Source organism: Cynocephalus volans, chromosome 13 (genome assembly GCF_027409185.1).
Source record: "Cynocephalus volans isolate mCynVol1 chromosome 13, mCynVol1.pri, whole genome shotgun sequence".
Classification (NCBI taxonomy): Eukaryota; Metazoa; Chordata; class Mammalia; order Dermoptera; family Cynocephalidae; genus Cynocephalus; species Cynocephalus volans.
In genome coordinates, this window is record NC_084472.1 from 23,069,489 (window position 1) to 23,095,275 (window position 25,787).

The following is a 25,787-nucleotide window of genomic DNA, read 5'->3' on the forward strand; positions in this document are numbered from 1 at the left end:
AGCTGAGGACTTGCTGCAAGCCAGGAGCCATTCCCTTCCCTGAGCGGACCCCAAAGAAAGATGGGCCCCCTCCCCATCCACCTGCAAGTCGCAGCCCAGGAGACCATAGGAAAGGGAGGACAGGGCGTTTTGCTGGCTGTCAGCCAAGAAGGTCTGAGACACAAAAGCAAAGGAGCAGCATGGCCAGCAAGGGATGCTCAGGGGCCGTGGGGGCTGGGGGTGCGGCACGCAGATACCCCTCCAGGGCCGCAGGCTGCTCCTTCTGGGAGAGGTGGGAGTCCAGAGCTGCTAAGAAACAGTGTTGCCTGAGGATAGGTTGGCTGGTCTCTGACAGCTGCCCCCAAGGAAGTGACCCCATCACCCTCATGGGGTCCAAGAGGTCTGGGCTGAGACCTTCCCAGTGCATTGAGGGTGTACCCTGGGGCTGTCTCACCTGGCACCCCACCCCAGCCAAGCTCTGAGCATCCAATCCGTCTCTGCACCCTGGCTGATGGCTGTGCCTGTTCCTTGACTTCACCCCATCCCATCTGGCCCACAGACCCTGCTGTCACCTCAGCCACCTTGGCCCTTCTCTTTCCCTTGTCCTGTGAGATCCTCTGAACATGGCCCCCCAACCCCCCGATCGGCCCAAACTCCTGCCCCACGCCTGTTCTCCCTGGGCTGGGAGACACCACTGGGCAATGAATGGTGACGGAGGGCCCTGCAGGCAGCCGGGATCGCCCTGGACCAGATCTCCAGCCTCAGCTGGCTCTCAGGGACATAAGCGTTGTGTCTTTTCTCCCCTCTGCAGTGGCTTCCACCTCATGTCTTCCTTCCCTGTCTCAGCCTGTGTCATCCACTCCCCACCCACAGTTTCCCGAGCAAGCAGAGAGCTGAGTCTCCAGCGGGCACTGCCGGCCTTGGGAATGGCCGAGGCCCCTGAGGTTCAGGGGTCCCAGGTGGAGCTGCTGTCCCTGGCCCCACCTCATTCAGCCTGTCCTCCCCTAGCACCTTCCCTCTAACCCCAGGCTCACTCAAGCCAGACGTGTCCCCGAGTCACCCATTACATCTGGTCCCCTGCAGCCCAGCTCCCCCAGGCTCCATCCCTCGCTCCATCCTGTGACCTTTCCAAAGAAGACTGAAGGCTGGCCTCCTCCCCACCAGGCCTCACATGACCTCCCAGCACCAGACCAATGTGTCAGGTGGCTTTCATCTGCCACCTCTGCCTGCCTCCATGGCCTTCCCCCTTCCATTCCCAGGCCGGGGCCCTGTCCCTGCCCCTCATCTCACTATGTGGCCACATTCTTCCCTGCTCCTTGTGCCTCTTTGTGCCCCTCTGAGCCTGTGAAGACCTGATGGACAACTATCCACAGGCTGGACCAAGTGCCCTCTTGCCCTCTGGCCCCACCCTGTGGAGCTGACAGCAGGACAGTCTCCTTCTGGGGACAGGGCTCAACCCTCAGGTTGCCCTTTTCTTTTGCAGACATGAAGTCCACACTTCTGGGCACCCAAGGGCCTGGCCCAACCACAGCTTGGTCCCCACCCTCTCTCCAGAGCTGCTTGGATGAGCCACGGAACTGCAGCCATGTGCTGACTTGGGGTGGACCTGCAGGGGAGCCGGGGGTCATACACACCCTGGGAAGAAGGTCAGCGCAAGCCTGGGGGACACACCCTGCCTTGTGCTGGCCTTTTCAAGAGTGGATCCCAACCCGAGATAAGACGGGGGATGACAGAGAACTCACTGCAGAAACCTGAGCCAGTCGACGCGTCTGTAGATATTGAACTCCTCATCCCAATTATTCACCAGTGTCCCAGCTCGGTGTCCTTGCAACCCCGAGAGGGCCTGGAGTGAGGGTGCCATGGTGATGGGTTAGGGGCATGGGTGACTTTGGATGGCTCCTCCCTCCCCTGTGTCCCCAGGGAGCCCAGGCCCCTCTGACCCCAGGCACAGCAGAAGAGGCCAGGACTTGCCTACCTCAAGGGAGCAGCCAACCTGTACCTGCTGGTACTTCTCCATAATGTCCATCTGCTCCTGGGCCCACAGGGTCACCATACCTGTCTTCATGTTTAGTCTGTAAGACAAAAGTAATCCAAAGCAAACAATGCCCCTGAGAGCTTCAGAGAGTACCCCTAACTGCTAGGGTTGGGATCCAAAATTCTGCCAGCACCACCCCCACCCTCCACCCCCACCCCCCAGTACAAAGGGACCAGACTCTATCTCCACCCCCCAATGGCCTCTGGGGTTTCTTCCCCTGGCCAAGGATAAGCTCCTGCCTGAGGACTTGAGAGCTGGAGACCTGGAAGGTGAAGCCTGTTGTCCCTAAGGTCCCAGCACAGACATACACATGCATCACCTGCTCAGCATGAAGGGCCCTGATGGGCCATTCTGGGCACCAGGAAGCAGAATGTGATTTAGAGACCACAGGTCTCTGTATGATTAGCCTCCCCGAAGCTCTCGGGAAACACACGGTCGTCCAATTCTTTATGGGCAAAAAGAAATCTCATGACTGCTGCATTCTACTTAAATCTTAGCACCAACCAAGCAGCAACGTTCTGAGTTTGGGCAAAAGGGTGACCTATTTGACTTTGAAGCAGGCTCTGTGCTTGTTGAGGCCATGCCTTAGGCAAGAGGGACACTGGAGTTTACAGTTCTGAGCGTGGCAGTATCAGAAGGGGCTCCGTCTTCTTCCCAGTCACAGATCAGAAACGAGTGAGCTCTGGAGATGTGTCCTGGAGAACAGTCAGAGGCATGGTCCTACCTTGGAGACAGTCCCAAGGGAACACCCATGAGGGGAGGGGTGGGTATGCCTCTAGAGGATGAGACAGAGAACAGGACACACAGGGTGAGCCCCTTTCCCTACACCTTGGCCCACAGGGCAGACACTTGTCACTTGCCTGGCCTCCCTCAGTGGCTCCTTCCCTGTCCACAACCGCCCCAAGACAGAGGGCTCCCCACCCTACTCCCAGCCTGGGGACCTCACAATTGGGTGGGCCTTACATAAGCCATAAGTGATGCTCTATGAAGTCAGAGGTGACCAGATGCCCACCTGGGGGGACCCATCTCCCATCACAGACCAGGGTGCAGCCCCTCCACCCCCACTCTCCATCTTCACAGCCCACAGAGACCCCATTTCAGTGGCTCTTCCAGGGGCAGGCTCTGCCTTATCAGGGTCTGGAATCTCAGGAAGAACCCGAATCTAGGGAGGGAAGCTGCAGAGGTCAGAAGCTGTGTCTAACATGACACAGGGCAGGGCGGAAAGCACAGTCTAGGGTCACCTCTGGGCCCCTGGCCCAGTTACTTCTCCTCTGACCCCAAGCTTCTCACCTGCCAAATGGACACATTAGCCCTAACCTCATGGAGTGCCTGTGAGGATGAATGGGATGACTCTATACGCAGTCAGCACACAACAGGCACCTGGTGATGCCCAGTGGGCATAACCCTCAGCAGCCACCCAGAGGCCTGGGCCACCCACCAGGTAGCACCTGCGTGGAAATCAGCAGGAAGGGAAGAGAGCAGGTCACACTCACCTGAATCTGTTCACCTGTGCAGAGATGTACCTGTAGTCTACAAAAGGAACCTGCACACAACAGCTCACAGACTCCAGAACGAGCCTCCAGCTGCCACAGAACTCAGAGGCAGTGGTTCTTGGCAACAGTGACAGCATGGGGTTTCACTACCACATCATAGTGGCCCCCTCCTCTGGTCAGCAGAGCCCAATGCTGCATCCTCCACCCCCTGAATTGTCCACCTGTGTGGGTGCGTGCGTGTTTGTGTAAGAGTGCATGTGTGCATGTGTGAACACGTGTGTGCTCATGTGTGTCACTTCTCTGCCAGGCCTGGCTGTTCTTCTCAAGTGTGTACGCAGGTCCTTGTCACTGTCACCCCCAGGGCGCATGGCTCTCATCAGAGAGGACACGGGTGCTGTCCCATCTTTGCAGTCCCACCTGGGGCTGGCTCTAGGGTGCAGAAGGGGAAGGGTGGAGGGCTGGCCCCTCAGCAGGAGGGACTCAGGTCATGTGTAATGTGCTGGCTCTGCCTGGCGGGTCAGTAATCACCACTTTTCTCATGTCCTCCTCCCAGCAGTTCTCAGGGGTGCTGTGACTAGTCCCCCCCAAAGATGGAGGCAACGAGGCTTCGTAGTCACACCCTCAGCCTCAAGTCACATGGTGGCCAGCTGAGCGGATCCTACTGACCACATTTTCCCCTGACTGAGCACAGGGCTGGGGTAACCCAGGAGGGAGGCAGGTGGACTCAGCTCTCAGACATCTGTATCTGTCTCTCTTGTGTCAGGTGGGCTCTTCCATCTGTCATCTCCATTTATAAAATCTGCTGTGGCCCCTGACAATGAAACTGGAAGGAAATGGGGTCACTTATTCCTGCACCCCCTCCATCCCCTCAGAAGTCTTCCCATGGCCCCAAGAACACCCCCTCCTGCCTCCTCCTGCTCTCATTCCTGTAACCTGTAACCTCACCTGGGCAAGGGGGCCACAGTGGCCTGGAGAGCTTGTCTGCCACATGTCCACTGGATGCTCATAAGATCTAACTTGCTAAAACTATTAGTGAATTTTTGAACATCATCAAATACGATGGTTACCTTTTAAAACATTCAAAAGTTTATTTGCCAAGGTTAGTAGTATGACATGCAACATAATTTATGGAAATCAATCACAATGCTAATACTTTAATAGATTATTCCAAATATTAGACATTAAAATTTAAATCTCTTTAACATTAGCTCTAATGCTGGAATAACATTTAAGTTAATAAATAAATGTGAATGTAACCATATGTTCAGTTTATTCACTCCAGTTTATCATGAATTACAATTTTATTGTGATTTAGATCATAAAAGTGATAAATAATTGTTTACATATTTTCATAAATTGCATGTTTATTTAATTAATCCTGAAGAGAATCTAGAAATATATTCCAGTGGGTTATACAAATTAGGTATATTGTTCAAGGTGTTTGATTTTAACATGAATGGGTAACAGCATAACTGCTCTTAAATTTAGTGCTCATTGTACATGTTGCATAACATTTATTTGATAGATATTTTCACAGGCTATAGGTAGTCATTTGCAAAAGTAAGTGGCCACAGCTTTTTATCTCTGAATTAAATGTCTTCCATTTACTTCAGGAAATTGTGGATTTCAAAAAGTTATTGCTGTTTTGGATGATCTATAAAGTACTAAAACACAAATGTGAACTCAGAAAATTTGTGGTAAAGAAGGTGAATTTTGTTATGTTACTCTTTCCAGACAGTAACCACATCTTGCTAATAATTTTTATGCCATAAACACATTAGGAAAGCCAGAATTACTTTTAGGTATAAAATGTTTTGAATTTGCATATTCCATAGTGCTTATGATGAGAATTTATATTGGCTTTTATATTGTTTGATAAGGTTGTCACTTTAGATCAGACTGTCATCTTCAGTTGTCACAAAGGCAATTTCTCTGTCAAATTTCACAACATGTAGGATGGTGCCAATCTGCTGCCACAAAGGACCTTGCCAGGATTATTTTTAGCATTTGAATTTGCTACCCTATTTTGAAATTTTCCTATCATTATCAAGTTTAAACCAATATATGTGCTGCCTGGTTTCATGGCCTGAGAAGAATATTCTGTGCTATTTGGAATCAGACCTCTAATAAATCAGATAGCTGAATTTCATCACATATGTTTTCCAAATACTTCTAATCTACTTGTGAAATATTCAACACTGAGCAGCAGCTCTAGCAAGCACCTATGAGCTGCATTAGGAGAAGGCTCAGATGATAGAAAAAAGAATAAGAATTTATGGAAAGCATTAAATGGCAGAAACCAAGAGTAGAATTCTTAAATTTAGGCAACTTTTTAAATTCCAGAAAATACTTTTTTCTAGTATGAAAGGTTAGGACTCTGAAGAAAATGTCATCTTTAACAATAGAAACATACATTCAAATTCTGGGCCCCTAAGAAAGCCCCAAAATTTAAAAAATGAATTTTCCCCTATTCTTTGACAAACTATGTACATTTTCCGTGTAGGGACCAGCTTACAATTTGGGGGCGCTTGCTGTACTCTTCCTTAGGGAAGAGACAGTTGGCATCGTTTGGTGGCTGGGTATAATTCGTTTACGTCTTCCCAGATTTTCCTCTCTGATCTCCTCTCTGTGTATCTGTCAGCAGCAGTCTCCTGGGAACAGCCTTATGCACTTCATTAATAAGAAGGGATTAAAGGAAAAAGCCCTAGTCTCCTAATACACTGGGATAATTTGGTGCCATTCACAAGGCGATAGACCCCTGCTGCAAAGATGTCATTAGAAAGGTACAATTTCATTACTTTTTACTGGCAGAGCCTTGAGTGAAATACAAAATATGTTGTCTCATATGCAGGAAAAAAAAAAGTGCAAAAGCTTTCATTCACTTTGTGCCCCTAAAAATAGTAGAATGCAAAAATAAATTTTATGGTTTTTACATTTGTACTTGTATTGCTTTCCTTTAGTAGTCCTTGAAATCATGCTTTTATTAAATATTGAGCAACAAAAGATTAAAGAAAACCTATTTATAGTCTTAAATCCCGAATGAGATTTATATATTTTTATTAACCATGTTTTGAGTACCTACTATGTGCCAGGCACTCTGCTAGCTGCTGAAAAACACACTACAAAAACATCATTCACTCTTTTTTTTTTTAAAACCCTACTTCATTGAATGCTGTAATTGGAAGTGAGTGTATATGAAGTAAACCAGATGGAAAAATAAAAATTGATTATAAGCCAGTATATTATAAGCATTTTCAGAAAATCCGTTTAACTCTTCCTTGTTAACGAGATTTATTTTTGAACTGACATGTTTGCCAATGGTTGATATTACCTTTAGAATAGAACCACTCCTGATTTTAAGCCTTTAGTGGTATTTTGTGCAAACATTTGAAACGATGGGCGCAAACCATTCTTGAGAGATTTACACTCTAATTTCTATAGGTGCTGCCCCAGCCAGAAAGTAACCACGTGTCACTGGTGTAATGTGTGGCATGGCTGTGTCCCTGGGAAAGGGGCGTGGGATTTAGGCACCTTCCTTAAAATATGACAGTGGCACTCCCAGGCTTGATGCTGGTGTAGTGACTCTCTGGCAATCTCACACATCTCTCTTTCCTAGCACCGAAGAGAATCAGGTTTAATAGTGGTCCATTATCTCACTGCCACAGACACACAACTGCCATTAACACTAAAAAGTGACACACAGTTGGAACTGTGCTTGGGAGAAGAAAGCCCTCGATTATCAGCTATTTACAAGCCACTCTTTGCAGTGATAGGTTTTTGCTTTACTACTACCAGCTCTTGTTCAGCTAAGTTGACATTTGCATCTCTTTCTCTAAGAAGAAGTTTAGAGTAGACAATTTAGATGACAGAAACTGGGGTTTCCAGAGAACATTCTACTAAGAAAAGGCAGAGCAGTACAAGAAAAGCAAATTATTTTGACAAATAAATGAGTCATTAACAAAAATACTTTAAAAATGTGTTGGGTTATATACAAAAATTCTACAAGTGAAAGATTGGTCATCTAGTCACCTTTGAGTACAGGGTGTTCTGATGTCCTTACCCTTTTATTCTGCAACCATGTTGTACCCTGTGTGTAGCGAGGATTACAAATGTCATGAAAAGAGAGAGAGCTGCAGAGATTAGGACTGGGCAGGACGAGTTTACTACTTCTAGAGTTAGCAGAGCTTAATAATCCACAAAAAGTCAAGATTCAACTAGTTAAGTTCTTCTTATTAAAAACATTTCTCAGCTAATGTTTAAATACATATAATGTCACAAACAAAATTCCTAGTTTTGCCAATAAATTAAAAAATAAGCAAAGTGATTAAGTAGTTAAAAGCTTAGATCGTTAACCTTGTGTGGTGCATTTGAGGATGTGCACTGAAAACAGATTTGATACCAGAACCAGATTTCCTTTTTCCTTGTGATTTTTGTATGATGGTAACTTTCTCCCCCATTCCCCAAAGATTTTACCAGTCCACTTGTCCTGAATCACAATAGGTGTCCCTTATAACTTGGATGTTTTATTAGATGGAACTAATACATATACAGGGTTTCTGAATATTCTTTTCAAATTTCCCACATTACCTTGGGCATTGAGGAGGCGGAAGGAATATTACAAATTGGAGTTGGGGTTGGAAGTTGGGTATTTGCAATATACATGGAAGTGATTAGCAATTACTCTTAATATTCTTTTTCAGAGGTAGTTTATAAATAAGGGGTTGCCTATAAAAGAACTTGTTATATTTCCTCTCTTGAATGTACATGACTCTGTGACATACTGTATTTTGCCGTTGTTAAGCTCAATTTAATGGAATAAATATTCAAATGAGGATTGACAATACCAATTTTCTGGTAGAGGAGGAATAAGTTGATTGGTGTATCTATAAGTTCTGTAAGGTAAGAGTTAACCAAATCTTGATACATATTTTAAATAGGTTATTAATGAAAGGCAACTCGACAAACTAGATACATATTTGCTCTGTGGATTCTTTAAAAAGATTTCTTTTTAAATTTGAATTTCACAATAGGTTTCTTCCTTTCTTCCTTGGTAAATAAAATATTTATGAGTATTGTTTAGACTGAGTAATATGACATGAAACAACAAACCTATATATGTCTAATTATAACAAATCTGTTTCCTTAATGGGTGGAAGGAAATCTGAGGACAGTTCTACAGGGTCTCTTCTGCTTTCAGTGCTGTCTTCTAGTCATACTGAAGACAACACCTCCCCCGATGGGTCTTTCCCCTTCTTCTCCTCTCCCCGGTCAATGTCAATCACATGCACCACTCCAGGTTTCAGAATCAAGTCATCAGTCTCTACCTGACTCCTGTTGTCTTCCACTTCCATGTAGCTCCCTTTTGTTTGCTGGGCAGCTTTGCTGAAGGCTTCTTTAAAACGACGTTTGAGTTCAATATCTGGACAGAAGACATACTCATAAAGGCCACCAGCAAGGACAGCTCCTATTATTGGTCCAACCCAATATATCTGAGGGAAAGATGGAAGAGGATAGAGTGTAAGTAGAGAAAAGCTATTCCATGGAACAACTCATGAATATAGACTTTAGCCGGGTTAAATTAAGAGAGCAATTGTGTCCTGAATAAAAAAGAGAAGACTTGGGAAGGATATAAGAAAATACGCCCGATCTGCATCAGAGACCAATAAATTACTAAATAACATCCAAACAGAAAACAAGAAGGAATGGTTTCTTCTCCTTTCCTCCTTTCATTAATTACATTCTTTCCATTTTCTGATAATCCTTAATTTAAAGGTAGCTTCTCTTCGGTGGTACTGCAAATTAAGAAGACACTTGGAATTCTTCAACTAAAATATAAAAACAAAAAGAATTTGTAGAGAGCACTTCTCTTATTTTCTCAATATTGTCATCTTACATTGGTTTTCTGCATAATCACAGTAATAGTACAGATTTTATCATTTCAGGGTTTAGATGTTCAGTCCAGCATCATCCATCCCAGCTGCACCACTTAGCAACTTCATGAGTGCCTGCATCGGTTACCTAACTTTCTAAGCCTTAATTTCCTCATCTGCAAGGTGGGGATAATAATACATACCTCATGGGGTGTAAGAATTAAATGAAATCATACTTATAAATACTTCCTAGGTCATAATAACCTGCTCCTTTCCATGCTTCTTAGACAATTTGAAGATGTTTGTGACTAGGCTGGCTATAAGTTATTATTTTCCTTATGTTGATTTGGTAGTTCGATTTAACTGAAAACCCCACAGTTTGTTCATTACTCTGGCTGCAGAGAGCTTTCATCTACATGGTTCTTATGACGGTGGCTTCGTGGAAAAATCTGCATTGAGTTTGTAAATGATGGCTAGTTGAAGAGTAGCAATTCTATAGGATTTCAATAAATGAAAGTTTTTAAAAAAAATCTTGTCATTTACATACCTAGAATAAACTAAATCTTGAGTTTGAAGGAACTACAGTTGCTTTTGAGCATGTATATGCTGTGGAATATTAGACATTCACTTAACAGATTCAATTGGACCACAGAAACCCTGTTTATTGAGGGCTTTCTCTGAACCAGTTATACTTAGTATTTTTTTGTATTATCTCATTTAATTCTAATCCTAAACTTTGAGATAGATATTGTCCCCATTTTATAGATAAGAAAACTGACACTCTGAGAGGGTTAGAAGCTTGCTTAAGATTTCAAGCTTGGTAAGTGGTTGAGCTGGGATTTCAGGTCTGTCTGACTTCAAACCTCTCTTTTGAACCACTGTACTGTTTTCAAATACATTACACTTCTCTCATTTGAAAAAAATGTCATAAATGCTTCTTGCTTAAAACACCTTCTGAAAAATAATTTCATTTAGCATCCTCAATGTAAACTATAAAGCAAATTCAAACTTTAAGCTGAAGCTGAACACATATCCTTAACAGGGAAACTGTTGGTAGAGTGGACGTAAGAACCAAGTTTCTTATCTTGAACATGAAAGAAACCATGAGAGTTTATCTTCTCTATGCCCTTTCAAAGGAGAAATGAGAACCCGCCTCTAAATGTCTTTGCTCGCCTTTCCTTTGGTAAGATCTCATTAGATATGTACTATTCCACAGGCTACAAATCCCACAAGAGAGAATAGGGACAGCTAAGTAATTACTACCTTCCCCCAAAACACCTACGAAGAAGACATCTAGCTGCATGTCTCAAAAATAAACAACTCTCTGTGTTAAATTTCTATTCCAAAACGAAGTCATATGCACTTTAAAGTAGCTTTTAAAATCTATAAAGGTAAAGATTTTTATTGCCAAAAATATGGAAAATATATAAAAGGGTAAAGAAAGCTAAAATAATGTCATTACACTGTGAGAAAAAATCATAATTAATATTTTGATGTTATTTCTAGTCTGTCCATTTATCTATAAATATACTTGAAGTTAGTTCTAAATTTCACACAACTGTTGCTACAAAATGGGCACTCATTTTTAGCAGGATTAAGTTAGGTATAAAATAGCAAGGGGAAACCTTTGATTCAATCAACAAGCTAAGAATTTTTCTACTATTTAAATTTTTACTAGTTTACCACAACTGACAAGTAATTAATAAAAGCATATATCTTATCCACATTTTCAAGTCTTCATACATTAAATTAGAAGTTATTAATTATAAAATAGTTTGAATTAATAAATTAAACTAAAAGTTGTACTTTTATTATAGGATCTATATACTGCCCATTAAAAATTTCCATTTCTGTTAATGTGGCAAATCTTTTGAGACATAAATGGAAATATCAGTGACAAAATGGTCAATTTCATGGATGGCATTGTTGGCCAAGTCTTTGCATGGCTGTGTCCAAAATCTTGCTTTTGAACATTGACTCTCATGGTGTTATTTAATGGTAAAGATCACTTTTAAAGACTTGGTTCACTTTCCTTAGAAGTGAATGCATATAGCAGTGGTACAGTTTCTTCTTATTTGCAATGTTCACCATGGTTGAGTGGGCGAGACTGGGTCGATAACCACTGTTTGCATAAGATTAAGACATAATTGACTTATATTAAAATATAAGTATTTTGTTGCATTCATGGATATTTTAAAAAGTTGTAAAATAACATTCACAACATATAAATGACAATAAAACCAGCCCCATTTGAAGCTGCCTTATGTCTCATATTTTAATTGGTTATTGTAAGTTAGTGTTTGAGTGGCCTTGAATACTCATTTAAAGGACTTAAATTTCTTTGCTGTAAGAAGCAATTGAAACAAAATTGATTGTGATATTTAAAATGATAACACTATTCTCTGGAACCATTGTCACCACATTAATAAGTAGGTTAGGCTTGACAATGAAAAGTGTGCCTTTTCTATGAGTCATTTATTTTCCCAGCTATGGTTATGGTGATAATAGCATAAACACTTGCACTATTTATTCTGCACCATCTGCAGTTCAAATGCTTCCAACTCGCAAGCTGTTAATTGGGTTTATGTTTTTGTAAACAAAAAAGGTAAATATTTTTGCTATGGGCAGTGCTTTTAAGTATTATTTCTTTCTTCTTTTATTTTGCAAGTTTATTTTCTGATATTTCTGGGAAGGCTTTACTTTCAATTATTTAAACACCATAGTCACTGCACCATCCTGATTTCAACTTGTTCCACATAGGCAACTTCCATGTACTGTGTATTCTGCTGCAGTCTGTCAGATACCGTGCCCAGAGCAGTGCTTAAAAAAAATACAGCTATTACTGAAGGCCCAGAACAGATACAAGATGAGATATTTTGCAGCAGATGTTTGCTAGTCTTTCCCCAGTCTTTATCACAATAAAGGGGGTCAAGATTGGGGAACACAAGAGAAACTAGTGAGCCAAAAAAACAAACAAAAGAGCCCACAGGTAACTGTTCTCAACTATAGAAAGAAAGGAACTATAAACATGATGGTTACCCAGTGGTTTTCCCAATTTCCCATGATAACTGCAGGTCCAAAGGATCGGGCTGGATTCATACTGGCACCAGTATAATTGATCTACAGGAAAAAAGAAAACAACTTCAAACACTGCTGAAATAGGGCTAATAATAGGTATCATTCATTGCCATTTGTTATCATTTGTCAAGTCAGTTAGAGGAACCCCAAGATGTTAGCAGCTGTATCAACATTCTCATCACATAGCTGACAAAATGATTGCCTAAAATGGACAGACATAGTTGGATACTAAAGAGCCACAGCTGTAAAACACAATATCTTCAGGCCAGCTCTAGGGTAAGGATAAATGAGATGGATCAATTATTTAAATGGACTTGGAAACTTACTGCAAATAAATGTCCAATTGCAACAGAAAATCCAATTGCTAAAGCTATTGAACCAGTGACATCAGTCCGTTTGGAATCACAGCTGGCAAAAATAGTAAACACCAACTGAAAAGTGATTATCAACTCCACCAGGAGACCGTGACCAGCGGTAAGATTTCCATGAACCTAGAGTGAAAAAAAATACTCCATTGGAATCGAAGCAAGAGTACATTTTTCTATGACAACATATCATTGTGAAAGGCGTATCTTATCCCCTTTAAAGAGTAATGGTTAATTTAAGTCTTCTACCCCAACCTCATCTAAGACCTCCCTCCTTTTCTCCCAAAAAGAAGGAATAAATTTACACTCATTTTGGGTCCTCACAGATGATTTCTCTTATAACTACCAGGTGAGAGTTTGTGCTGAATGTCCTTTTCTACAAAGGAACTAAGTGTGCCACTGCTGCACTTAACTTATAAAAGTGTTCCTTGAGAGTCTTGTAATTTTATAAGGCAATGCTTAAATCCATTAATTAGGTTTAAATTAATTAATATATATTTCAATTAAAATTTAAACCGTGTGTGGTTTTTTAAATCAATACTGGTGCTGAGCTAATGAATGATATCCTTAATCAGCTAAGAACAAAACTAGGATCAAATGTCAATTTATTTTTTTAAATGTGATCCTTTATGTAGATCATTTTAAATCTTAGGAACATGACAAGAAACCAAATTGCTTCTTCTGCTAATGAACAAACAATAATTGTAATAAAAATGCCTTATGCTAAACATATAGTCAGTATAGTAACTGCGATGGGAGAGAGGAAAAAAAACAACACAATTTTTGTGCCACCTAGACTTAGTTATTTTCAAGTCACTCAAGAGCAAACAATGATCTTCTAAGGATACATTTAATGTTGCCAGGATCACTTTTCGTCCTCTCAAGAATCATCAAAAATTTCCTGGGAATATATTCGCAATTTTAGGAATCTCTCATGCCACGGGGATGTCTTTTGGCAAAGAGTCTGCAAAAAGCCAAGAGTCTTAGTTTGAAAATAAGAGCTCAAGATGCTACCGTGGTGACTCCCAAACCTCCCACCACGCTAGGAGGTGTGACCAGGTAGAGAATCCCTGCTCCAATGATGGCCCCCAGGCACTGGGCTGTGATGTAGAAGACAGACTTGGCAATGCTGATCTTCCTGGTGCAAACCATGGCCACAGTCACAGCAGGGTTGATGTGGCCGCCACTGATGTGCCCGAAGCATTGCACCATGGTTGCAATGCTGAGTCCAAAGCAAAGGGAGATGAGAACCATGTCAACAGGCAAGGGCTTTTCTGCTCCACCCCAGTTGATGGTGGATCCCAGGCTGAGCAGAACAAAAATAAGCATGGCCAGAAATTCTGCTGTGACTGCTTTCCAGAAAGCTTGGGTCCAGACTCCTTTGAAAGCCACCATGATGTTCTCTCTTCTACACAAAGGTCCACACTTACTGAAAAGACAGACAAATCAACATCAGAAGCCACCAAACCAGCCTTTCTGAGGGAAGGGTTTATGAATTTAGGTGGAGGGGGCCCGGCCTGCAGTGTTGCTGGGTCCTGTGGGCAGGGGCTGCCAAATATTATTTGCATTCCAAGAAAGCATTCTTCTGGAAAGCTCCTGTATTAATAGTCAAGAGATTGTTATTCTAGTCTTTTTTGATTTAATAGTCAAAGATCATCCAATTTCACTGGAAAATTCTTCTTTTTTTTTTTTTCTGCTAGGCACATGGAAAATTATTCTAACTATCCTTAGAAAGGAAAATGTCTAAATGAAGTTTCTTAAAAGATTAAGAATAAACCGTATTTACCTTGTAGTTAATTCCCGTAGGGCAAATTTTTAAGTTGCAATGTACTTTTTGCATGCCATTTGTACTTTGAACATAGCTCAATCGAAAAAGGAGGGAAGAGTGTCTTTTTGAGTTTTGTACTTTATTGCTTCCAAACTGCATTCTGAAAATGGATCTGCAGAACAAGGCCGCCCCTCGCCCCCGCCCCCAGTAGAGACTCCGGATTAAGGGGAGCCAGGAACGCCGCTGCAGACTGTCTTCCGTGGGAAGGGGAGCTCCTGGTGACTAGCATTGGAGTGGGGGGGTGGGGGACAGGCAGTGAATGGCCTGGGACAGCGACACTCCTCCGTCTCCCCTGCGCCGGGAGGGAGAAGCCCGGGAGCTGCGCCCGAGGGACACTGCGGACCGCCCAGATCTGGACGGGGCGCGGGGACGTGTCCACCTCCGGCCCGGGGGGACCGCCTCTCAGGAGGCGGAGCAGCGGCCATCCCGGGCCCGTGCCAGGCTCCCGGCGGCGGCCAGGTAGACAAACAGAAGCTGCCCGCCCGGCCGCCGGCGTCCTTGCATCCCGGCCGCCGGGGGTTGGGGGAGGCAGGGCTGGGGAATGCTTTGGAAGTGTCGGAGGACGAAGGACAGCCCCTCCTCGTGCCCGACCCTCTCTCAACACTTGGTGGCACCGCGCAGATAAACCCCGCGAAGGGACCGGAGGCCAGGCTTGCGGGCAGCGCCCAGGCACCGTGCAGAGCTCGCAAGACGAGTTGAGAACGCGGGTGTGGCGAGAACAACCGTGGTCCTCAGAGCAGGGGCCTCTCTGGAAAGCGGATTTTCTTTAGGGTCTTCTCGATGGCCTTGGCTGACATCTCTTTGGCCCTGGAGGACGTGCGCCTCCTCTTGGGGAGCTTGAGGCGTGGGGAGCACGGGCGGGGTGTGCGTGGGGGAGGGGCAGAGCAGGCCACTGCGGGGAGACACTCCCTCCCTCCGGTCTGTGATCTATATTCCTCTTGTTTTTAGATCTTGGGTGCTGAGAAGGGGTGCTTTGAAGATAATGCCAACTGCTCAGTCTGGCAAGGAATGGCTAGGATTCCTCTTGGGGGGAGGCAGTTATCCCAGTTGCCCCATTATCTAAGACTTTTGCCCTTGTCCTTTGCCTGTGATGGCCAAGAGAGCGAAGAAGTCTGAGGAGCATTTAGCAAAGAATCTAATCACAGACGTCTGTGTAAAGGGTAAGACAAGGAAGCCAAGCACAGTAAGAGATTAGAATTACTGCAGCTTTCCCCCAGACGTACTGGGAGACCCTTACTTTCCCCACATCACTTACTGTCCCCAGGAGCCTGCATTCTGCACGGGCAGCGAGAAAATGCTGTGCCAAAAAGTGCTAGGGGAACTCTCCCTTGACCTTTAGGATCTCAGCCTAGCTTTTGATTTGATATGGGGCTTTGCTCCAGAGTTGGAAAGAGAAACCCATTTTCTTCCTGAGCTCATGTGGCAGGATAAAGGGAGGGCTGGCTCCAGAGGTGGAACAGCCAGCCATACAAGCGTTCCCGGCCCCAATGAGCTTCTCTAAGTGAATCATATAATCATGAAAAACCCCAGCTGAGGTGACAATGACATCATACTCCCTAGAGGAAAAGAATATAAAGAGACAAAAACAGCACTTGGAATGGGGCAGGAAGGGTACCCTGGGAGAAACATTAAAAATATTCTCAAGGGGGAGAAATTCAGAGAACTCACAAACTGAAAAAGAAGTGGAGTCCCTTCTGAACTCACCAGCATTGATTGGCGAGTGTAATGTGCTACTACAGGTGTTGTATCTGTGGCAGGTTTAGTGGGGACAAGGAAGAGGAAAAAGCAGGAAGCTACAAATGCTGGGTGGCCAGGAAACAGTCCCTTTTCATCAGTGCAGAGGGCACCAGGAGAGGTGGGTCCGGGAAAAATCCAGCCTCCCTGGCTACACCTCTGTGCCCCTCACTTTGCACAGTCCCCCAAGTTTTCTCCTGCTCATTCTCTCATGCACCTGACTACCTCTCCTGAGACCTAACTTGAGAAAATCTGTTGCTCTTTCAGCTTTAAATTTTTACCAGCCAGGAAAAAAACCAAAAAACCAAAAAAACCAAACCAAACATAAAAACAAACAGAACATAACTATACTCCTTAAAAGTGTTTTTAGCTTTTTGTTTAGTCCACAAAATCTGATCTTGTTCTAGTGCAGTGTCCAGCCTCAGTAGGCTGTGAACCCCAAAGTTTGCTGGACGCCTATACATACATCTGGCCTTACAAGGGTTCACCTCAGGGTCACTCATACTCCCGTTATTGTCACTGTTCCCTTACGTGTTCACACTCGCTGGAAATGGATCCATGCAATTCGTTTTGCTTCTTTTGCTTCAGAACAAAGGGGGTTTGTTGATGCGACCGGGTTGTACCAAACCGGACACATTACTTTCTAGCTGAACACCCAGCCTCATCCACTTCTGCACAGCTGAACCCCTGGGTGAGTAATTTTTCTGATAAAAAATGCTACAGATAGATTTACCTCCGTAGGCTAATTTCCCCATGCTTCCACAGGTCTCAAATATATGGAGGATTTTGCTAAAAAGCATCCTTTTTCTTTTACCTTCTCTATGCCTCTCTTCTGAATATGCCCAATATCCAGATCCAAAAGAACCCCCCCCCCCCCCCGCCCTATAGCTGCTTTCTAAATTCTGCCTGAGAAGGCACAAATATCTGTAAGAAAAGAGACAAAGTTTCATCTTGTGGCCCCGAGCATTGTTCCCTTAAGGCAAAGAAGGACTTACCCCCACCGCCTGGCTGCGGGTCTGTCACTCATGCCTCCCCTGGCCAGAGTGCAGCTCTCATGCCTGCCCGCAGCTCCCAGTGCACTGGGAGTCAGATTACGGCCACTTGTCTGATTGGGTTTTTGGAGTGTAGGGGTGGAAAGATTCTGCACCATGTGGCAATCACTAAGTTATATTTGAACTTGAAATAACTTTTCTGTACCTGATCACTGTAGACACAGGGCATTTCAGGAACCCAAGACATTTACCTACATTATGTTTCTGCAGCCAGTAATCTTTGAAAATCAAGATTTCCTAAATCTTTATTTGAATTCTTCTTACCACAAGGAATTGCTGAGAATTTGTTTTGCTTGGTTATGTGCTGTAGTTGAAATTGGGAAACTTTTAGAAAATGGATTTGTGTTGTCCAGCAATTGAGATCTAGGCTTCAGTGCATCCGTTTTTGAGTGGCTTAGCCAATGAATTCTATTTGAAGTGTTGATCTGAGAAGAAACATTGTAAGTACCATATATAACTGCAGCTCCATTTATAGCGTAGGCAGCACTGAATTGGAAAAAATAAGACTACTCTGGGGTGCTCATCTGATTGTTATATTAATTTTGGAATAAGAAGTAGCAAAATTTAAAAATATAGAGGTTGGATGGGGAAAAAATTATTGGGAACTGTGGGTCAATTTAATATCTGGAAACCTAGAGACAGGACTGACTACGTAATTTGCTGTCCCAGTGCAAAATGAATGCAGGACTCCATGCTCAAAAATTATTAAGAATTTCAAGAGTGTGAAAGTGGGGCATTAAACAAATGCAAGACCCGGTGCAGCTGCACAGGTTGGTTGCATGCTTATGAATACCTCCCTGCCTAAGGAGTTTGAACTTGGAAGGTCTAAGAATTAGCTGTCTGCATCACCATTTCATTAATTTTTTTCTTTAAATAGACCTTAGGTACATAAAATCGAAATAATCATAATCCCTGGTTTATGATACTCTGTCATCACTGGTGCTATATGGCCTTCTTATTTTATAATAGTTAATTAATGACTTTTTAATAATATAATGAAACATCTGTGAACCCACCACTCAACCTGCCACCTAGAACCATAATAATTACTCACATCTACCTATGGGCTTCTCCCCCTTCCCAATTACCATCTCATTTCAGATTAGATTTTTTTTTTCAGAATGAAGTATAGCAACAAGGAAATACAGAAGAGAGAAGAAGAAAGATGGCTACACCTTTAAATCACAGTTACATTTTTTGTTTTGTTGTCTCTTTGGGTACTTGAGATATGGGAATGGGTAAAAAGCTCTCATTAGAAAGTGGAGTTAAAATTTCGAAATGGAGTTAAAGTTTCAGAGGAGCACTTTCTTACTGTTTCAAGTATTCTCAGATAACAAAGATTAAATTTACATTCTTAAGAATATGGTTGCACACTGATTATTGTGCATCAGTGGTTTTGGCCTTTTAAAATTTGCTCCCTGAAAGTCAGAAGTAAGTTCTGATGATTGAGGAAGGGAGGGATTTATGTGAATTCACAGAGAAAACTTAAAAAACATTTCATATCGATTCTTAAGGCTGCTTACCACTTAGATTTCAGGACGAGATTAAAACAAGGTGTGAAATGTTTTTTGCAAATGTGAAAACTTTGACTTTCTAGGCAGATGTACTAAATGTAACTACTCTGACCCCAAGACAATAGGGTCAGAAGTGTTTACGAGGCCTATGAGCCTGAGGAACCAGGCTGTGGTGTTTAGGTGTGTCCTTGTGAATGAGGCCTGTGGTTCAGGTCAGTAGGAACCCACAGGAGCGATGCTCCTTAGGGCTGCTGGTTGGTGGGGACACAGTCTCCAGGCCCACTCTTTGCATTTGCATTCGCATTTGTATTCTCTGCATGGCCTTGGCAGTTCCAGTCACCATTTTACAAAGTGCCAGCAAAACTTGGTTACCACATTTTCTCGGTCTCTTTCCCTTTTTTCTGGCTGGCTGATGTGTTGACAGTCCAGTTCCTAAGGGATAACTGTTCCCACCAAGGGAACAGCACCCTAATTGGCACCAACTTGTACACTTATTAGTACTCTCAGCAGAGTAGCTTAAAATTGACCAGGGATTAACTCTTTATCTGCCAGAGATAGTTTTTCTTATTAGGTATTGCTGATTATCCTTTTTATGCTTGAGATGGTATTATGGTTCTTTCTGCAATGCTATCAAGCCCTATGCAATAACCAGCTACTTGCCTGGCTTTTCTTTGGACTAGGGATAGACATTTCTAATAGGGTTGCAATGTATGCAGAATATGATGATGAGGAAAAGCAGCTATAATGTGCTTATGGTGGTGATGGTGGGGCAATAGGACATGGGGAGTCCTGGGGAATATAAGTCATAGCTTCTAAGTTAAACTGTTTTAACCTGAGCCTGCATCCAAATGAGAGTTGGAATCTAATTTCCCCCCTACTGGTAACTTTAAAAGGGCCTAACCCATAGGCATCCATAGTTAACAATAATTTATTGCATGTTATCAAATGACTAGAACAGAGGAGAACAAATGTCTACATCACAAAGAAATGATTAAGTTTTGCAATGATGAATATGCTAATTACCCTGATTTGATGATCACACATTTTATACATGTATTGAAATATAACTCTGTACCCCACAAATATGTATAATAAATACATTTCAACAAAAAAATGGAATAACCATTTATTAATGAAATCTTCTTGACTTTCTTACTTTGTAGTGCTATGATCTTTGGGGTGAAGATGGTTAAATGGCACATTGATTTAAAATCGGTCTTCTACACCAGAAAATCTTGGGAATTTTTAGTTGAATAGCCTGTGAAGCTATTGGTCAGTAACACATGAGGAAACTGAGGGAAAGGTAAGTAAAGGTCACAAGAGTGCCTAGTGAAAACTAGGATCGACACACTTTGCTTCTTTAAATTTTCTTTAAGAAATTTTTAAAATTAAAAAAAAAATTTAGAGAATTTTTACTCTACTACGGCATCCTGTTTTCCTTTGGTGTTGGTGTGTATCTTTGGAATTTGTGCACTCCTCTCACCCTTGCCCTCAGAACTTTCAATATTCCTTCACGTGTTCAGAGATTGAAAACTAAAGCAAAAGCACTAAAAATGCCATTGATGCCTCAATACCAGACGGGACATATCTCTAGGCTGGTAGGGGCAGATTCAATTGCAACTCATAAATCTTACTTTGCTTTTCATGAATCTCAGCATCAAGAATTCCCCCCAGAGCATTTATATATCAGTAGGTTCATTAAAAACAAACAAGTAAACAGAACAACAGCAACAGCAGCAGCACCACAACCACCACAGCAAAGGGTTTAATGGAGCTTTGTTTTCTTTTCAAAAAAGACATTACCATGTGGTTATAATTCAGGGTGGCTTCCAGAAATGCAGTTCACCACTGAATGAGTAAAATATAAAATAATGATCAAACAACAGCAAGGAACCAAAATGTTTGACTTAGCCTCCTGTTCCTCAGTGGAATGAATTTGAGAAAAACCTGACTTTTCAATGGACGTTGAACCTTTCACATAAAAAATCTCTCTCCTTGACCCTAGGCCCTAAGGATCCAGGTTTTGGAATAGCAGGCACATTTTCCTTGATTCAGATCCAGGCGGACTCTGCTTTGGCTGGGGAGTTGTTCTCTGCTGACATTTAAGGCAGGAATTCCCTGGGAAAACAGTCAAGAGATGCTTTTGGTGCTGTTGGCAAGGCTCCAAAGGGTTTAGGGTTCCCCTTTCTAGGTGAATAGAGAGAGAGAAAGGGAGGGAGGGAAAGAGAAACAGAAGGACTTTATTGAGTGACTGTATTTCATCTGAAGCTTGCACAAAAAACCAGAAATGTGGTTGGATGACTGTATACTTTTCTTACCCCTTATCTCTTACCCAGCTAATGTGATAGTTCAGAGTTTGATTGGGCGTTTTAAAGGCAGCTTAGACATCCACAGTAGAAAATCAGTTCTCTGGGAAGCAAAGAACTTTGGGAGCTAACGGGTTGGACCAAAATGGTTGAAATGTTCAATAATCTAAGTGTAGCTTATAGTAGTAACTGTTCCAAAATTTTTTTATTTTTTTTTTTTATTTTTTTTTTTTTATTTTTTATTTTTTTTTTTTTTAATTTTATTTTGTCGATATACATTGTAGCTGATTAATGCTCCCCATCACCAAAACCTCCCTCCCTTCTCCCTCCCCCCCTCCCCCCCAACCATGTCCTTTCTGTTTGTTTGTTGTATCAACTTCAAATAATTGTGGTTGTTATATCTTCTCCCCCCCCCCCCCGGTTTGTGTGTGTATGTGTGTATGTGTGTGTGTGAATTTATATATTAATTTTTAGCTCCCTCCAATAAGTGAGAACATGTGGTATTTCTCTTTCTGTGCCTGACTTGTTTCACTTAATATAATTCTCTCAAGGTCCATCCATGTTGTTGCAAATGGCAGTATTTCATTCGTTTTTATAGCTGAGTAGTATTCCATTGTGTAGATGTACCACATTTTCCGTATCCACTCATCTGATGATGGGCATTTGGGCTGGTTCCAACTCTTGGCTATTGTAAAGAGTGCTGCGATGAACATTGGGGAACAGGTATACCTTCGACTTGATGATTTCCATTCCTCTGGGTATATTCCCAACAGTGGGATGGCTGGGTCGTATGGCAGATCTATTTGCAATTGTTTAAGGAACCTCCATACCATTTTCCATAGAGGCTGCACCATTTTGCAGTCCCACCAACAATGTATGAGAGTTCCTTTTTCTCCGCAGCCTCGCCAGCATTTATCGTTCATAGTCTTTTGGATTTTAGCCATCCTAACTGGGGTTAGATGGTATCTCTATGTGGTTTTGATTTGCATTTCCCGGATGCTGAGTGATGTTGAGCATTTTTTCATTTGTCTGTTGGCCATTTGGATATCTTCCTTAGAGAAATGCCTACTTAGCTCTTTTGCCCATTTTTTAATTGGGTTGCTTGTTTTCTTCTTGTAAAGTTGTTTGAGTTCCTTATATATTCTGGATATTAATCCTTTGTCAGATGTATATTTTGCAAATATTTTCTCCCACTCTGTTGGTTGTCTTTTAACTCTTTTAATTGTTTCTTTTGCTGTGCAGAAGCTTTTTAGTTTGATATAATCCCATTTGTTTATTTTTCCTTTGGTTGCCCGTGCTTTTGGGGTCGTATTCATGAAGTCTGTGCCCAGTCCTATTTCCTGAAGTGTTTCCCCTATGTTTTCTTTAAGAAGTTTTATTGTCTCAGGGTGTATATTTAAATCCTTAATCCATTTTGAGTTGATTTTAGTATATGGTGAGAGGTATGGATCTAGTTTCATTCTCCTGCATAACGATATCCAGTTATCCCAGCACCACTTGCTGAAGAGGCAGTCCCTTCCCCAGTGAATAGGCTTGGTGCCTTTGTCAAAGATCAGATGGCAGTAAGTGTGAGGGTTTATTTCTGGATTCTCTATTCTATTCCATTGGTCAGTGTGTCTGTTTTTATGCCAGTACCATACTGTTTTGGTTATTATAGCTTTGTAGTATAGCTTAAAGTCAGGTAGTGTTATGCCTCCAGCTTTATTTTTTTTGCTGAGCATTGCTTTGGCTATTCGTGGTCTTTTATTGTTCCATATAAATGTCTGAATAGTTTTTTCCATTTCTGAGAAAAATGTCTTTGGAATTTTGATGGGGATTGCATTGAATTTGTATATCACTTTGGGTAGTATGGACATTTTCACTATGTTGATTCTTCCAATCCAAGAGCATGGGATATCTTTCCATCTTCTTGTATCCTCTCTAATTTCTCTCAGCAGTGGTTTGTAGTTCTCATTATAGAGATTTTTCACCTCCTTGGTTAACTCAATTCCTAAGTATTTTATTTTTTTGGTGGCTATTGTAAATGGGCAGGCTTTCTTGATTTCTCCTTCTGCATGTTCACTATTGGAGAAAAGAAATGCTACTGATTTTTGTGTGTTGATTTTGTATCCTGCTACTGTGCTGAAATCATTTATCAATTCCAACAGTTTTTTTGTAGAGGTTTTAGGCTGTTCGATATATAGGATCATGTCATCTGCAAACAGGGACAGTTTGACTTCATCTTTTCCAATCTGGATGCCCTTTATTTCCTTCTCTTCTCTGATTGCTCTGGCTAGTACTTCCAACACTATGTTGAATAGGAGTGGTGAGAGTGGGCATCCTTGTCTAGTGCCTGTTCTTAAAGGAAAAGCTTTCAGCTTTTCCCCATTCAGGATGATATTGGCAGTGGGTTTGGCATATATGGCTTTAATTATGTTGAGATACTTTCCCTCTATACCTAACTTATAGAGGGTCTTTGTCATGAATGAGTGCTGAACTTTATCAAATGCTTTTTCAGCATCTATAGAGATGATCATATGGTCCTTGTGTTTGAGTTTATTAATATGGTGTATCACATTTATTGATTTGCGTATGTTGAACCAACCTTGCATCCCTGGGATGAATCCCACTTGATCGTGATGAATAATTTTTCGTATGTGTTGCTGTATTCTGTTTGCTAGTATTTTAGTGAGGATTTTTGCATCTATATTCATCAAGGATATCGGCCTGTAGTTTTCTTTTTTGGTTATATCTTTACCTGGTTTTGGTATCAGGATGATGTTTGCTTCATAGAATGAGTTTGGGAGATTTGCGTCCGTTTCAATCTTTTGGAATAGTTTGTAAAGAATCGGTGTCAATTCCTCTTTGAATGTTTGGTAAAATTCTGCTGTGAATCCATCTGGTCCTGGGCTTTTCTTTGTTGGGAGCCTTCTGATAACAGCTTCAATCTCCTTTATTGTTATTGGTCTGTTCAAATTTTCTACATCTTCACGGTTCAGTTTTGGGAGCTTGTGTGTGTCCAGAAATTTATCCATTTCCTCCAGATTTTCAAATTTGTTGGCGTATAGTTGTTTATAGTAGTCTCGAATGATTCCTTGTATTTCAGATGAATCGGTTGTAATATCGCCTTTTTCATTTCTAATTTTTGTTATTTGAGTCTTCTCTCTTCTTTTTTTTGTTAGCCATGCTAATGGTTTGTCAATTTTATTTATCTTTTCAAAAAACCAACTTTTTGATTCGTTGATCTTTTGAATTGTTTTTTGGTTTTCAATTTCATTCAGTTCTGCTCTGATCTTAATGATTTCTTTCCGTCTGCTAACTTTAGGATTGGATTGTTCTTGTTTTTCTAGTTCTTTAAGGTGAAGTGTTAGGTTGTTCACTTGCCATCTTTCCATTCTTCTGAAGTGAGCATTTAATGCAATAAATTTTCCCCTCAATACTGCTTTTGCAGTATCCCACAGGTTTTGGTATGATGTATCATTGTTTTCATTAGTTTCAATAAACTTTTTGATTTCCTGCTTGATTTCTTCTTGGACCCATATGTCATTAAGTAGAATGCTGTTTAATTTCCATGTGTTTGTATAGTTTCCAGAGTTTTGTTTGTTATTAATTTCTAGTTTTAATCCATTGTGGTCTGAGAAGATACATGGGATAATTCCAATTTTTTTGAATTTATTGAGACTTGATTTGTGACCTAATATGTGATCTATCTTGGAGAATGATCCATGTGCTGATGAGAAGAATGAATATTCTGAGGTTGTTGGGTGGAATGTTCTGTAGATATCTGCCAATTCCAATTGGTCTAGAGTCTTGTTTAGATCTTGTGTTTCTCTACTGATTCTTTGCCTAGATGATCTGTCTAATATTGACAGTGGAGTGTTCAGGTCCCCTGCTATTGTGGTATTAGTGTCTATTTCCTTCTTTAGGTCTAATAGAGTTTGTTTTATAAATCTGGCTGCTCCAACATTGGGTGCGTACATATTTATGATTGTTATGTCTTCTTGATGGATCAGTCCTTTTATCATTAAGTAGTGTCCCTCATTGTCTCTTTTTATGGTTTTTAGTTTAAAGTCTATTTTGTCAGATATAAGAATAGCCACTCCAGCTCGTTTTTCTTTTCTGTTTGCATGGTAAATCTTTTTCCATCCTTTTACTCTTAGTCTGTGTGAATCTTTATGGGTGAGGTGGGTCTCTTGTAGGCAGCATATAGTTGGGTCCTGCTTTTTGATCCAGTCAGCCAGTCTGTGTCTTTTAATTGGGGAATTTAAGCCTTTAACATTAAGAGTTGTTATTGAAAGGTGTTGATTTATTCTTAGCATTTTATTGGTTGTTTGGTTGTCTTAGGTGTCTTTTGTTCCTTGCTTTCTGATTTACTGTTTGGTTTCTTTGTTTGTTGGTTCCTTAGGTTGTAGATAGTGTTTTTGTTAGCTTGTTTTCTCTTCATGAATGCCATTTTTATTGTACTAGAGGGTTTAGATTTTTCTTAGGTTTTTATGGCAGTGGTAGTTATTTTTCAGGAACCAAACCCAGTACTCCCTTGAGGATTTCTTGTAA

The 25,787-nt window shown here is 41.8% G+C and overlaps 1 protein-coding gene across 1 annotated transcript; it reads right to left on the reverse strand.

The window, feature by feature from the left end:
* Window positions 1-4,860: 4,860 nt before the first annotated feature.
* Window positions 4,861-17,436, reverse strand: AQP4 (aquaporin 4). Its single transcript, XM_063077353.1, has 5 exons — window positions 17,378-17,436; window positions 13,835-14,249; window positions 12,782-12,946; window positions 12,417-12,497; window positions 4,861-8,996 (listed from the first exon to the last, which is right to left on the reverse strand). The coding sequence occupies exons 1-5, from the start codon at window positions 17,407-17,409 to the stop codon at window positions 8,718-8,720; spliced, it is 972 nt and encodes a 323-aa protein (XP_062933423.1). The 5' UTR covers window positions 17,410-17,436; the 3' UTR covers window positions 4,861-8,717.
* Window positions 17,437-25,787: the final 8,351 nt, after the last annotated feature.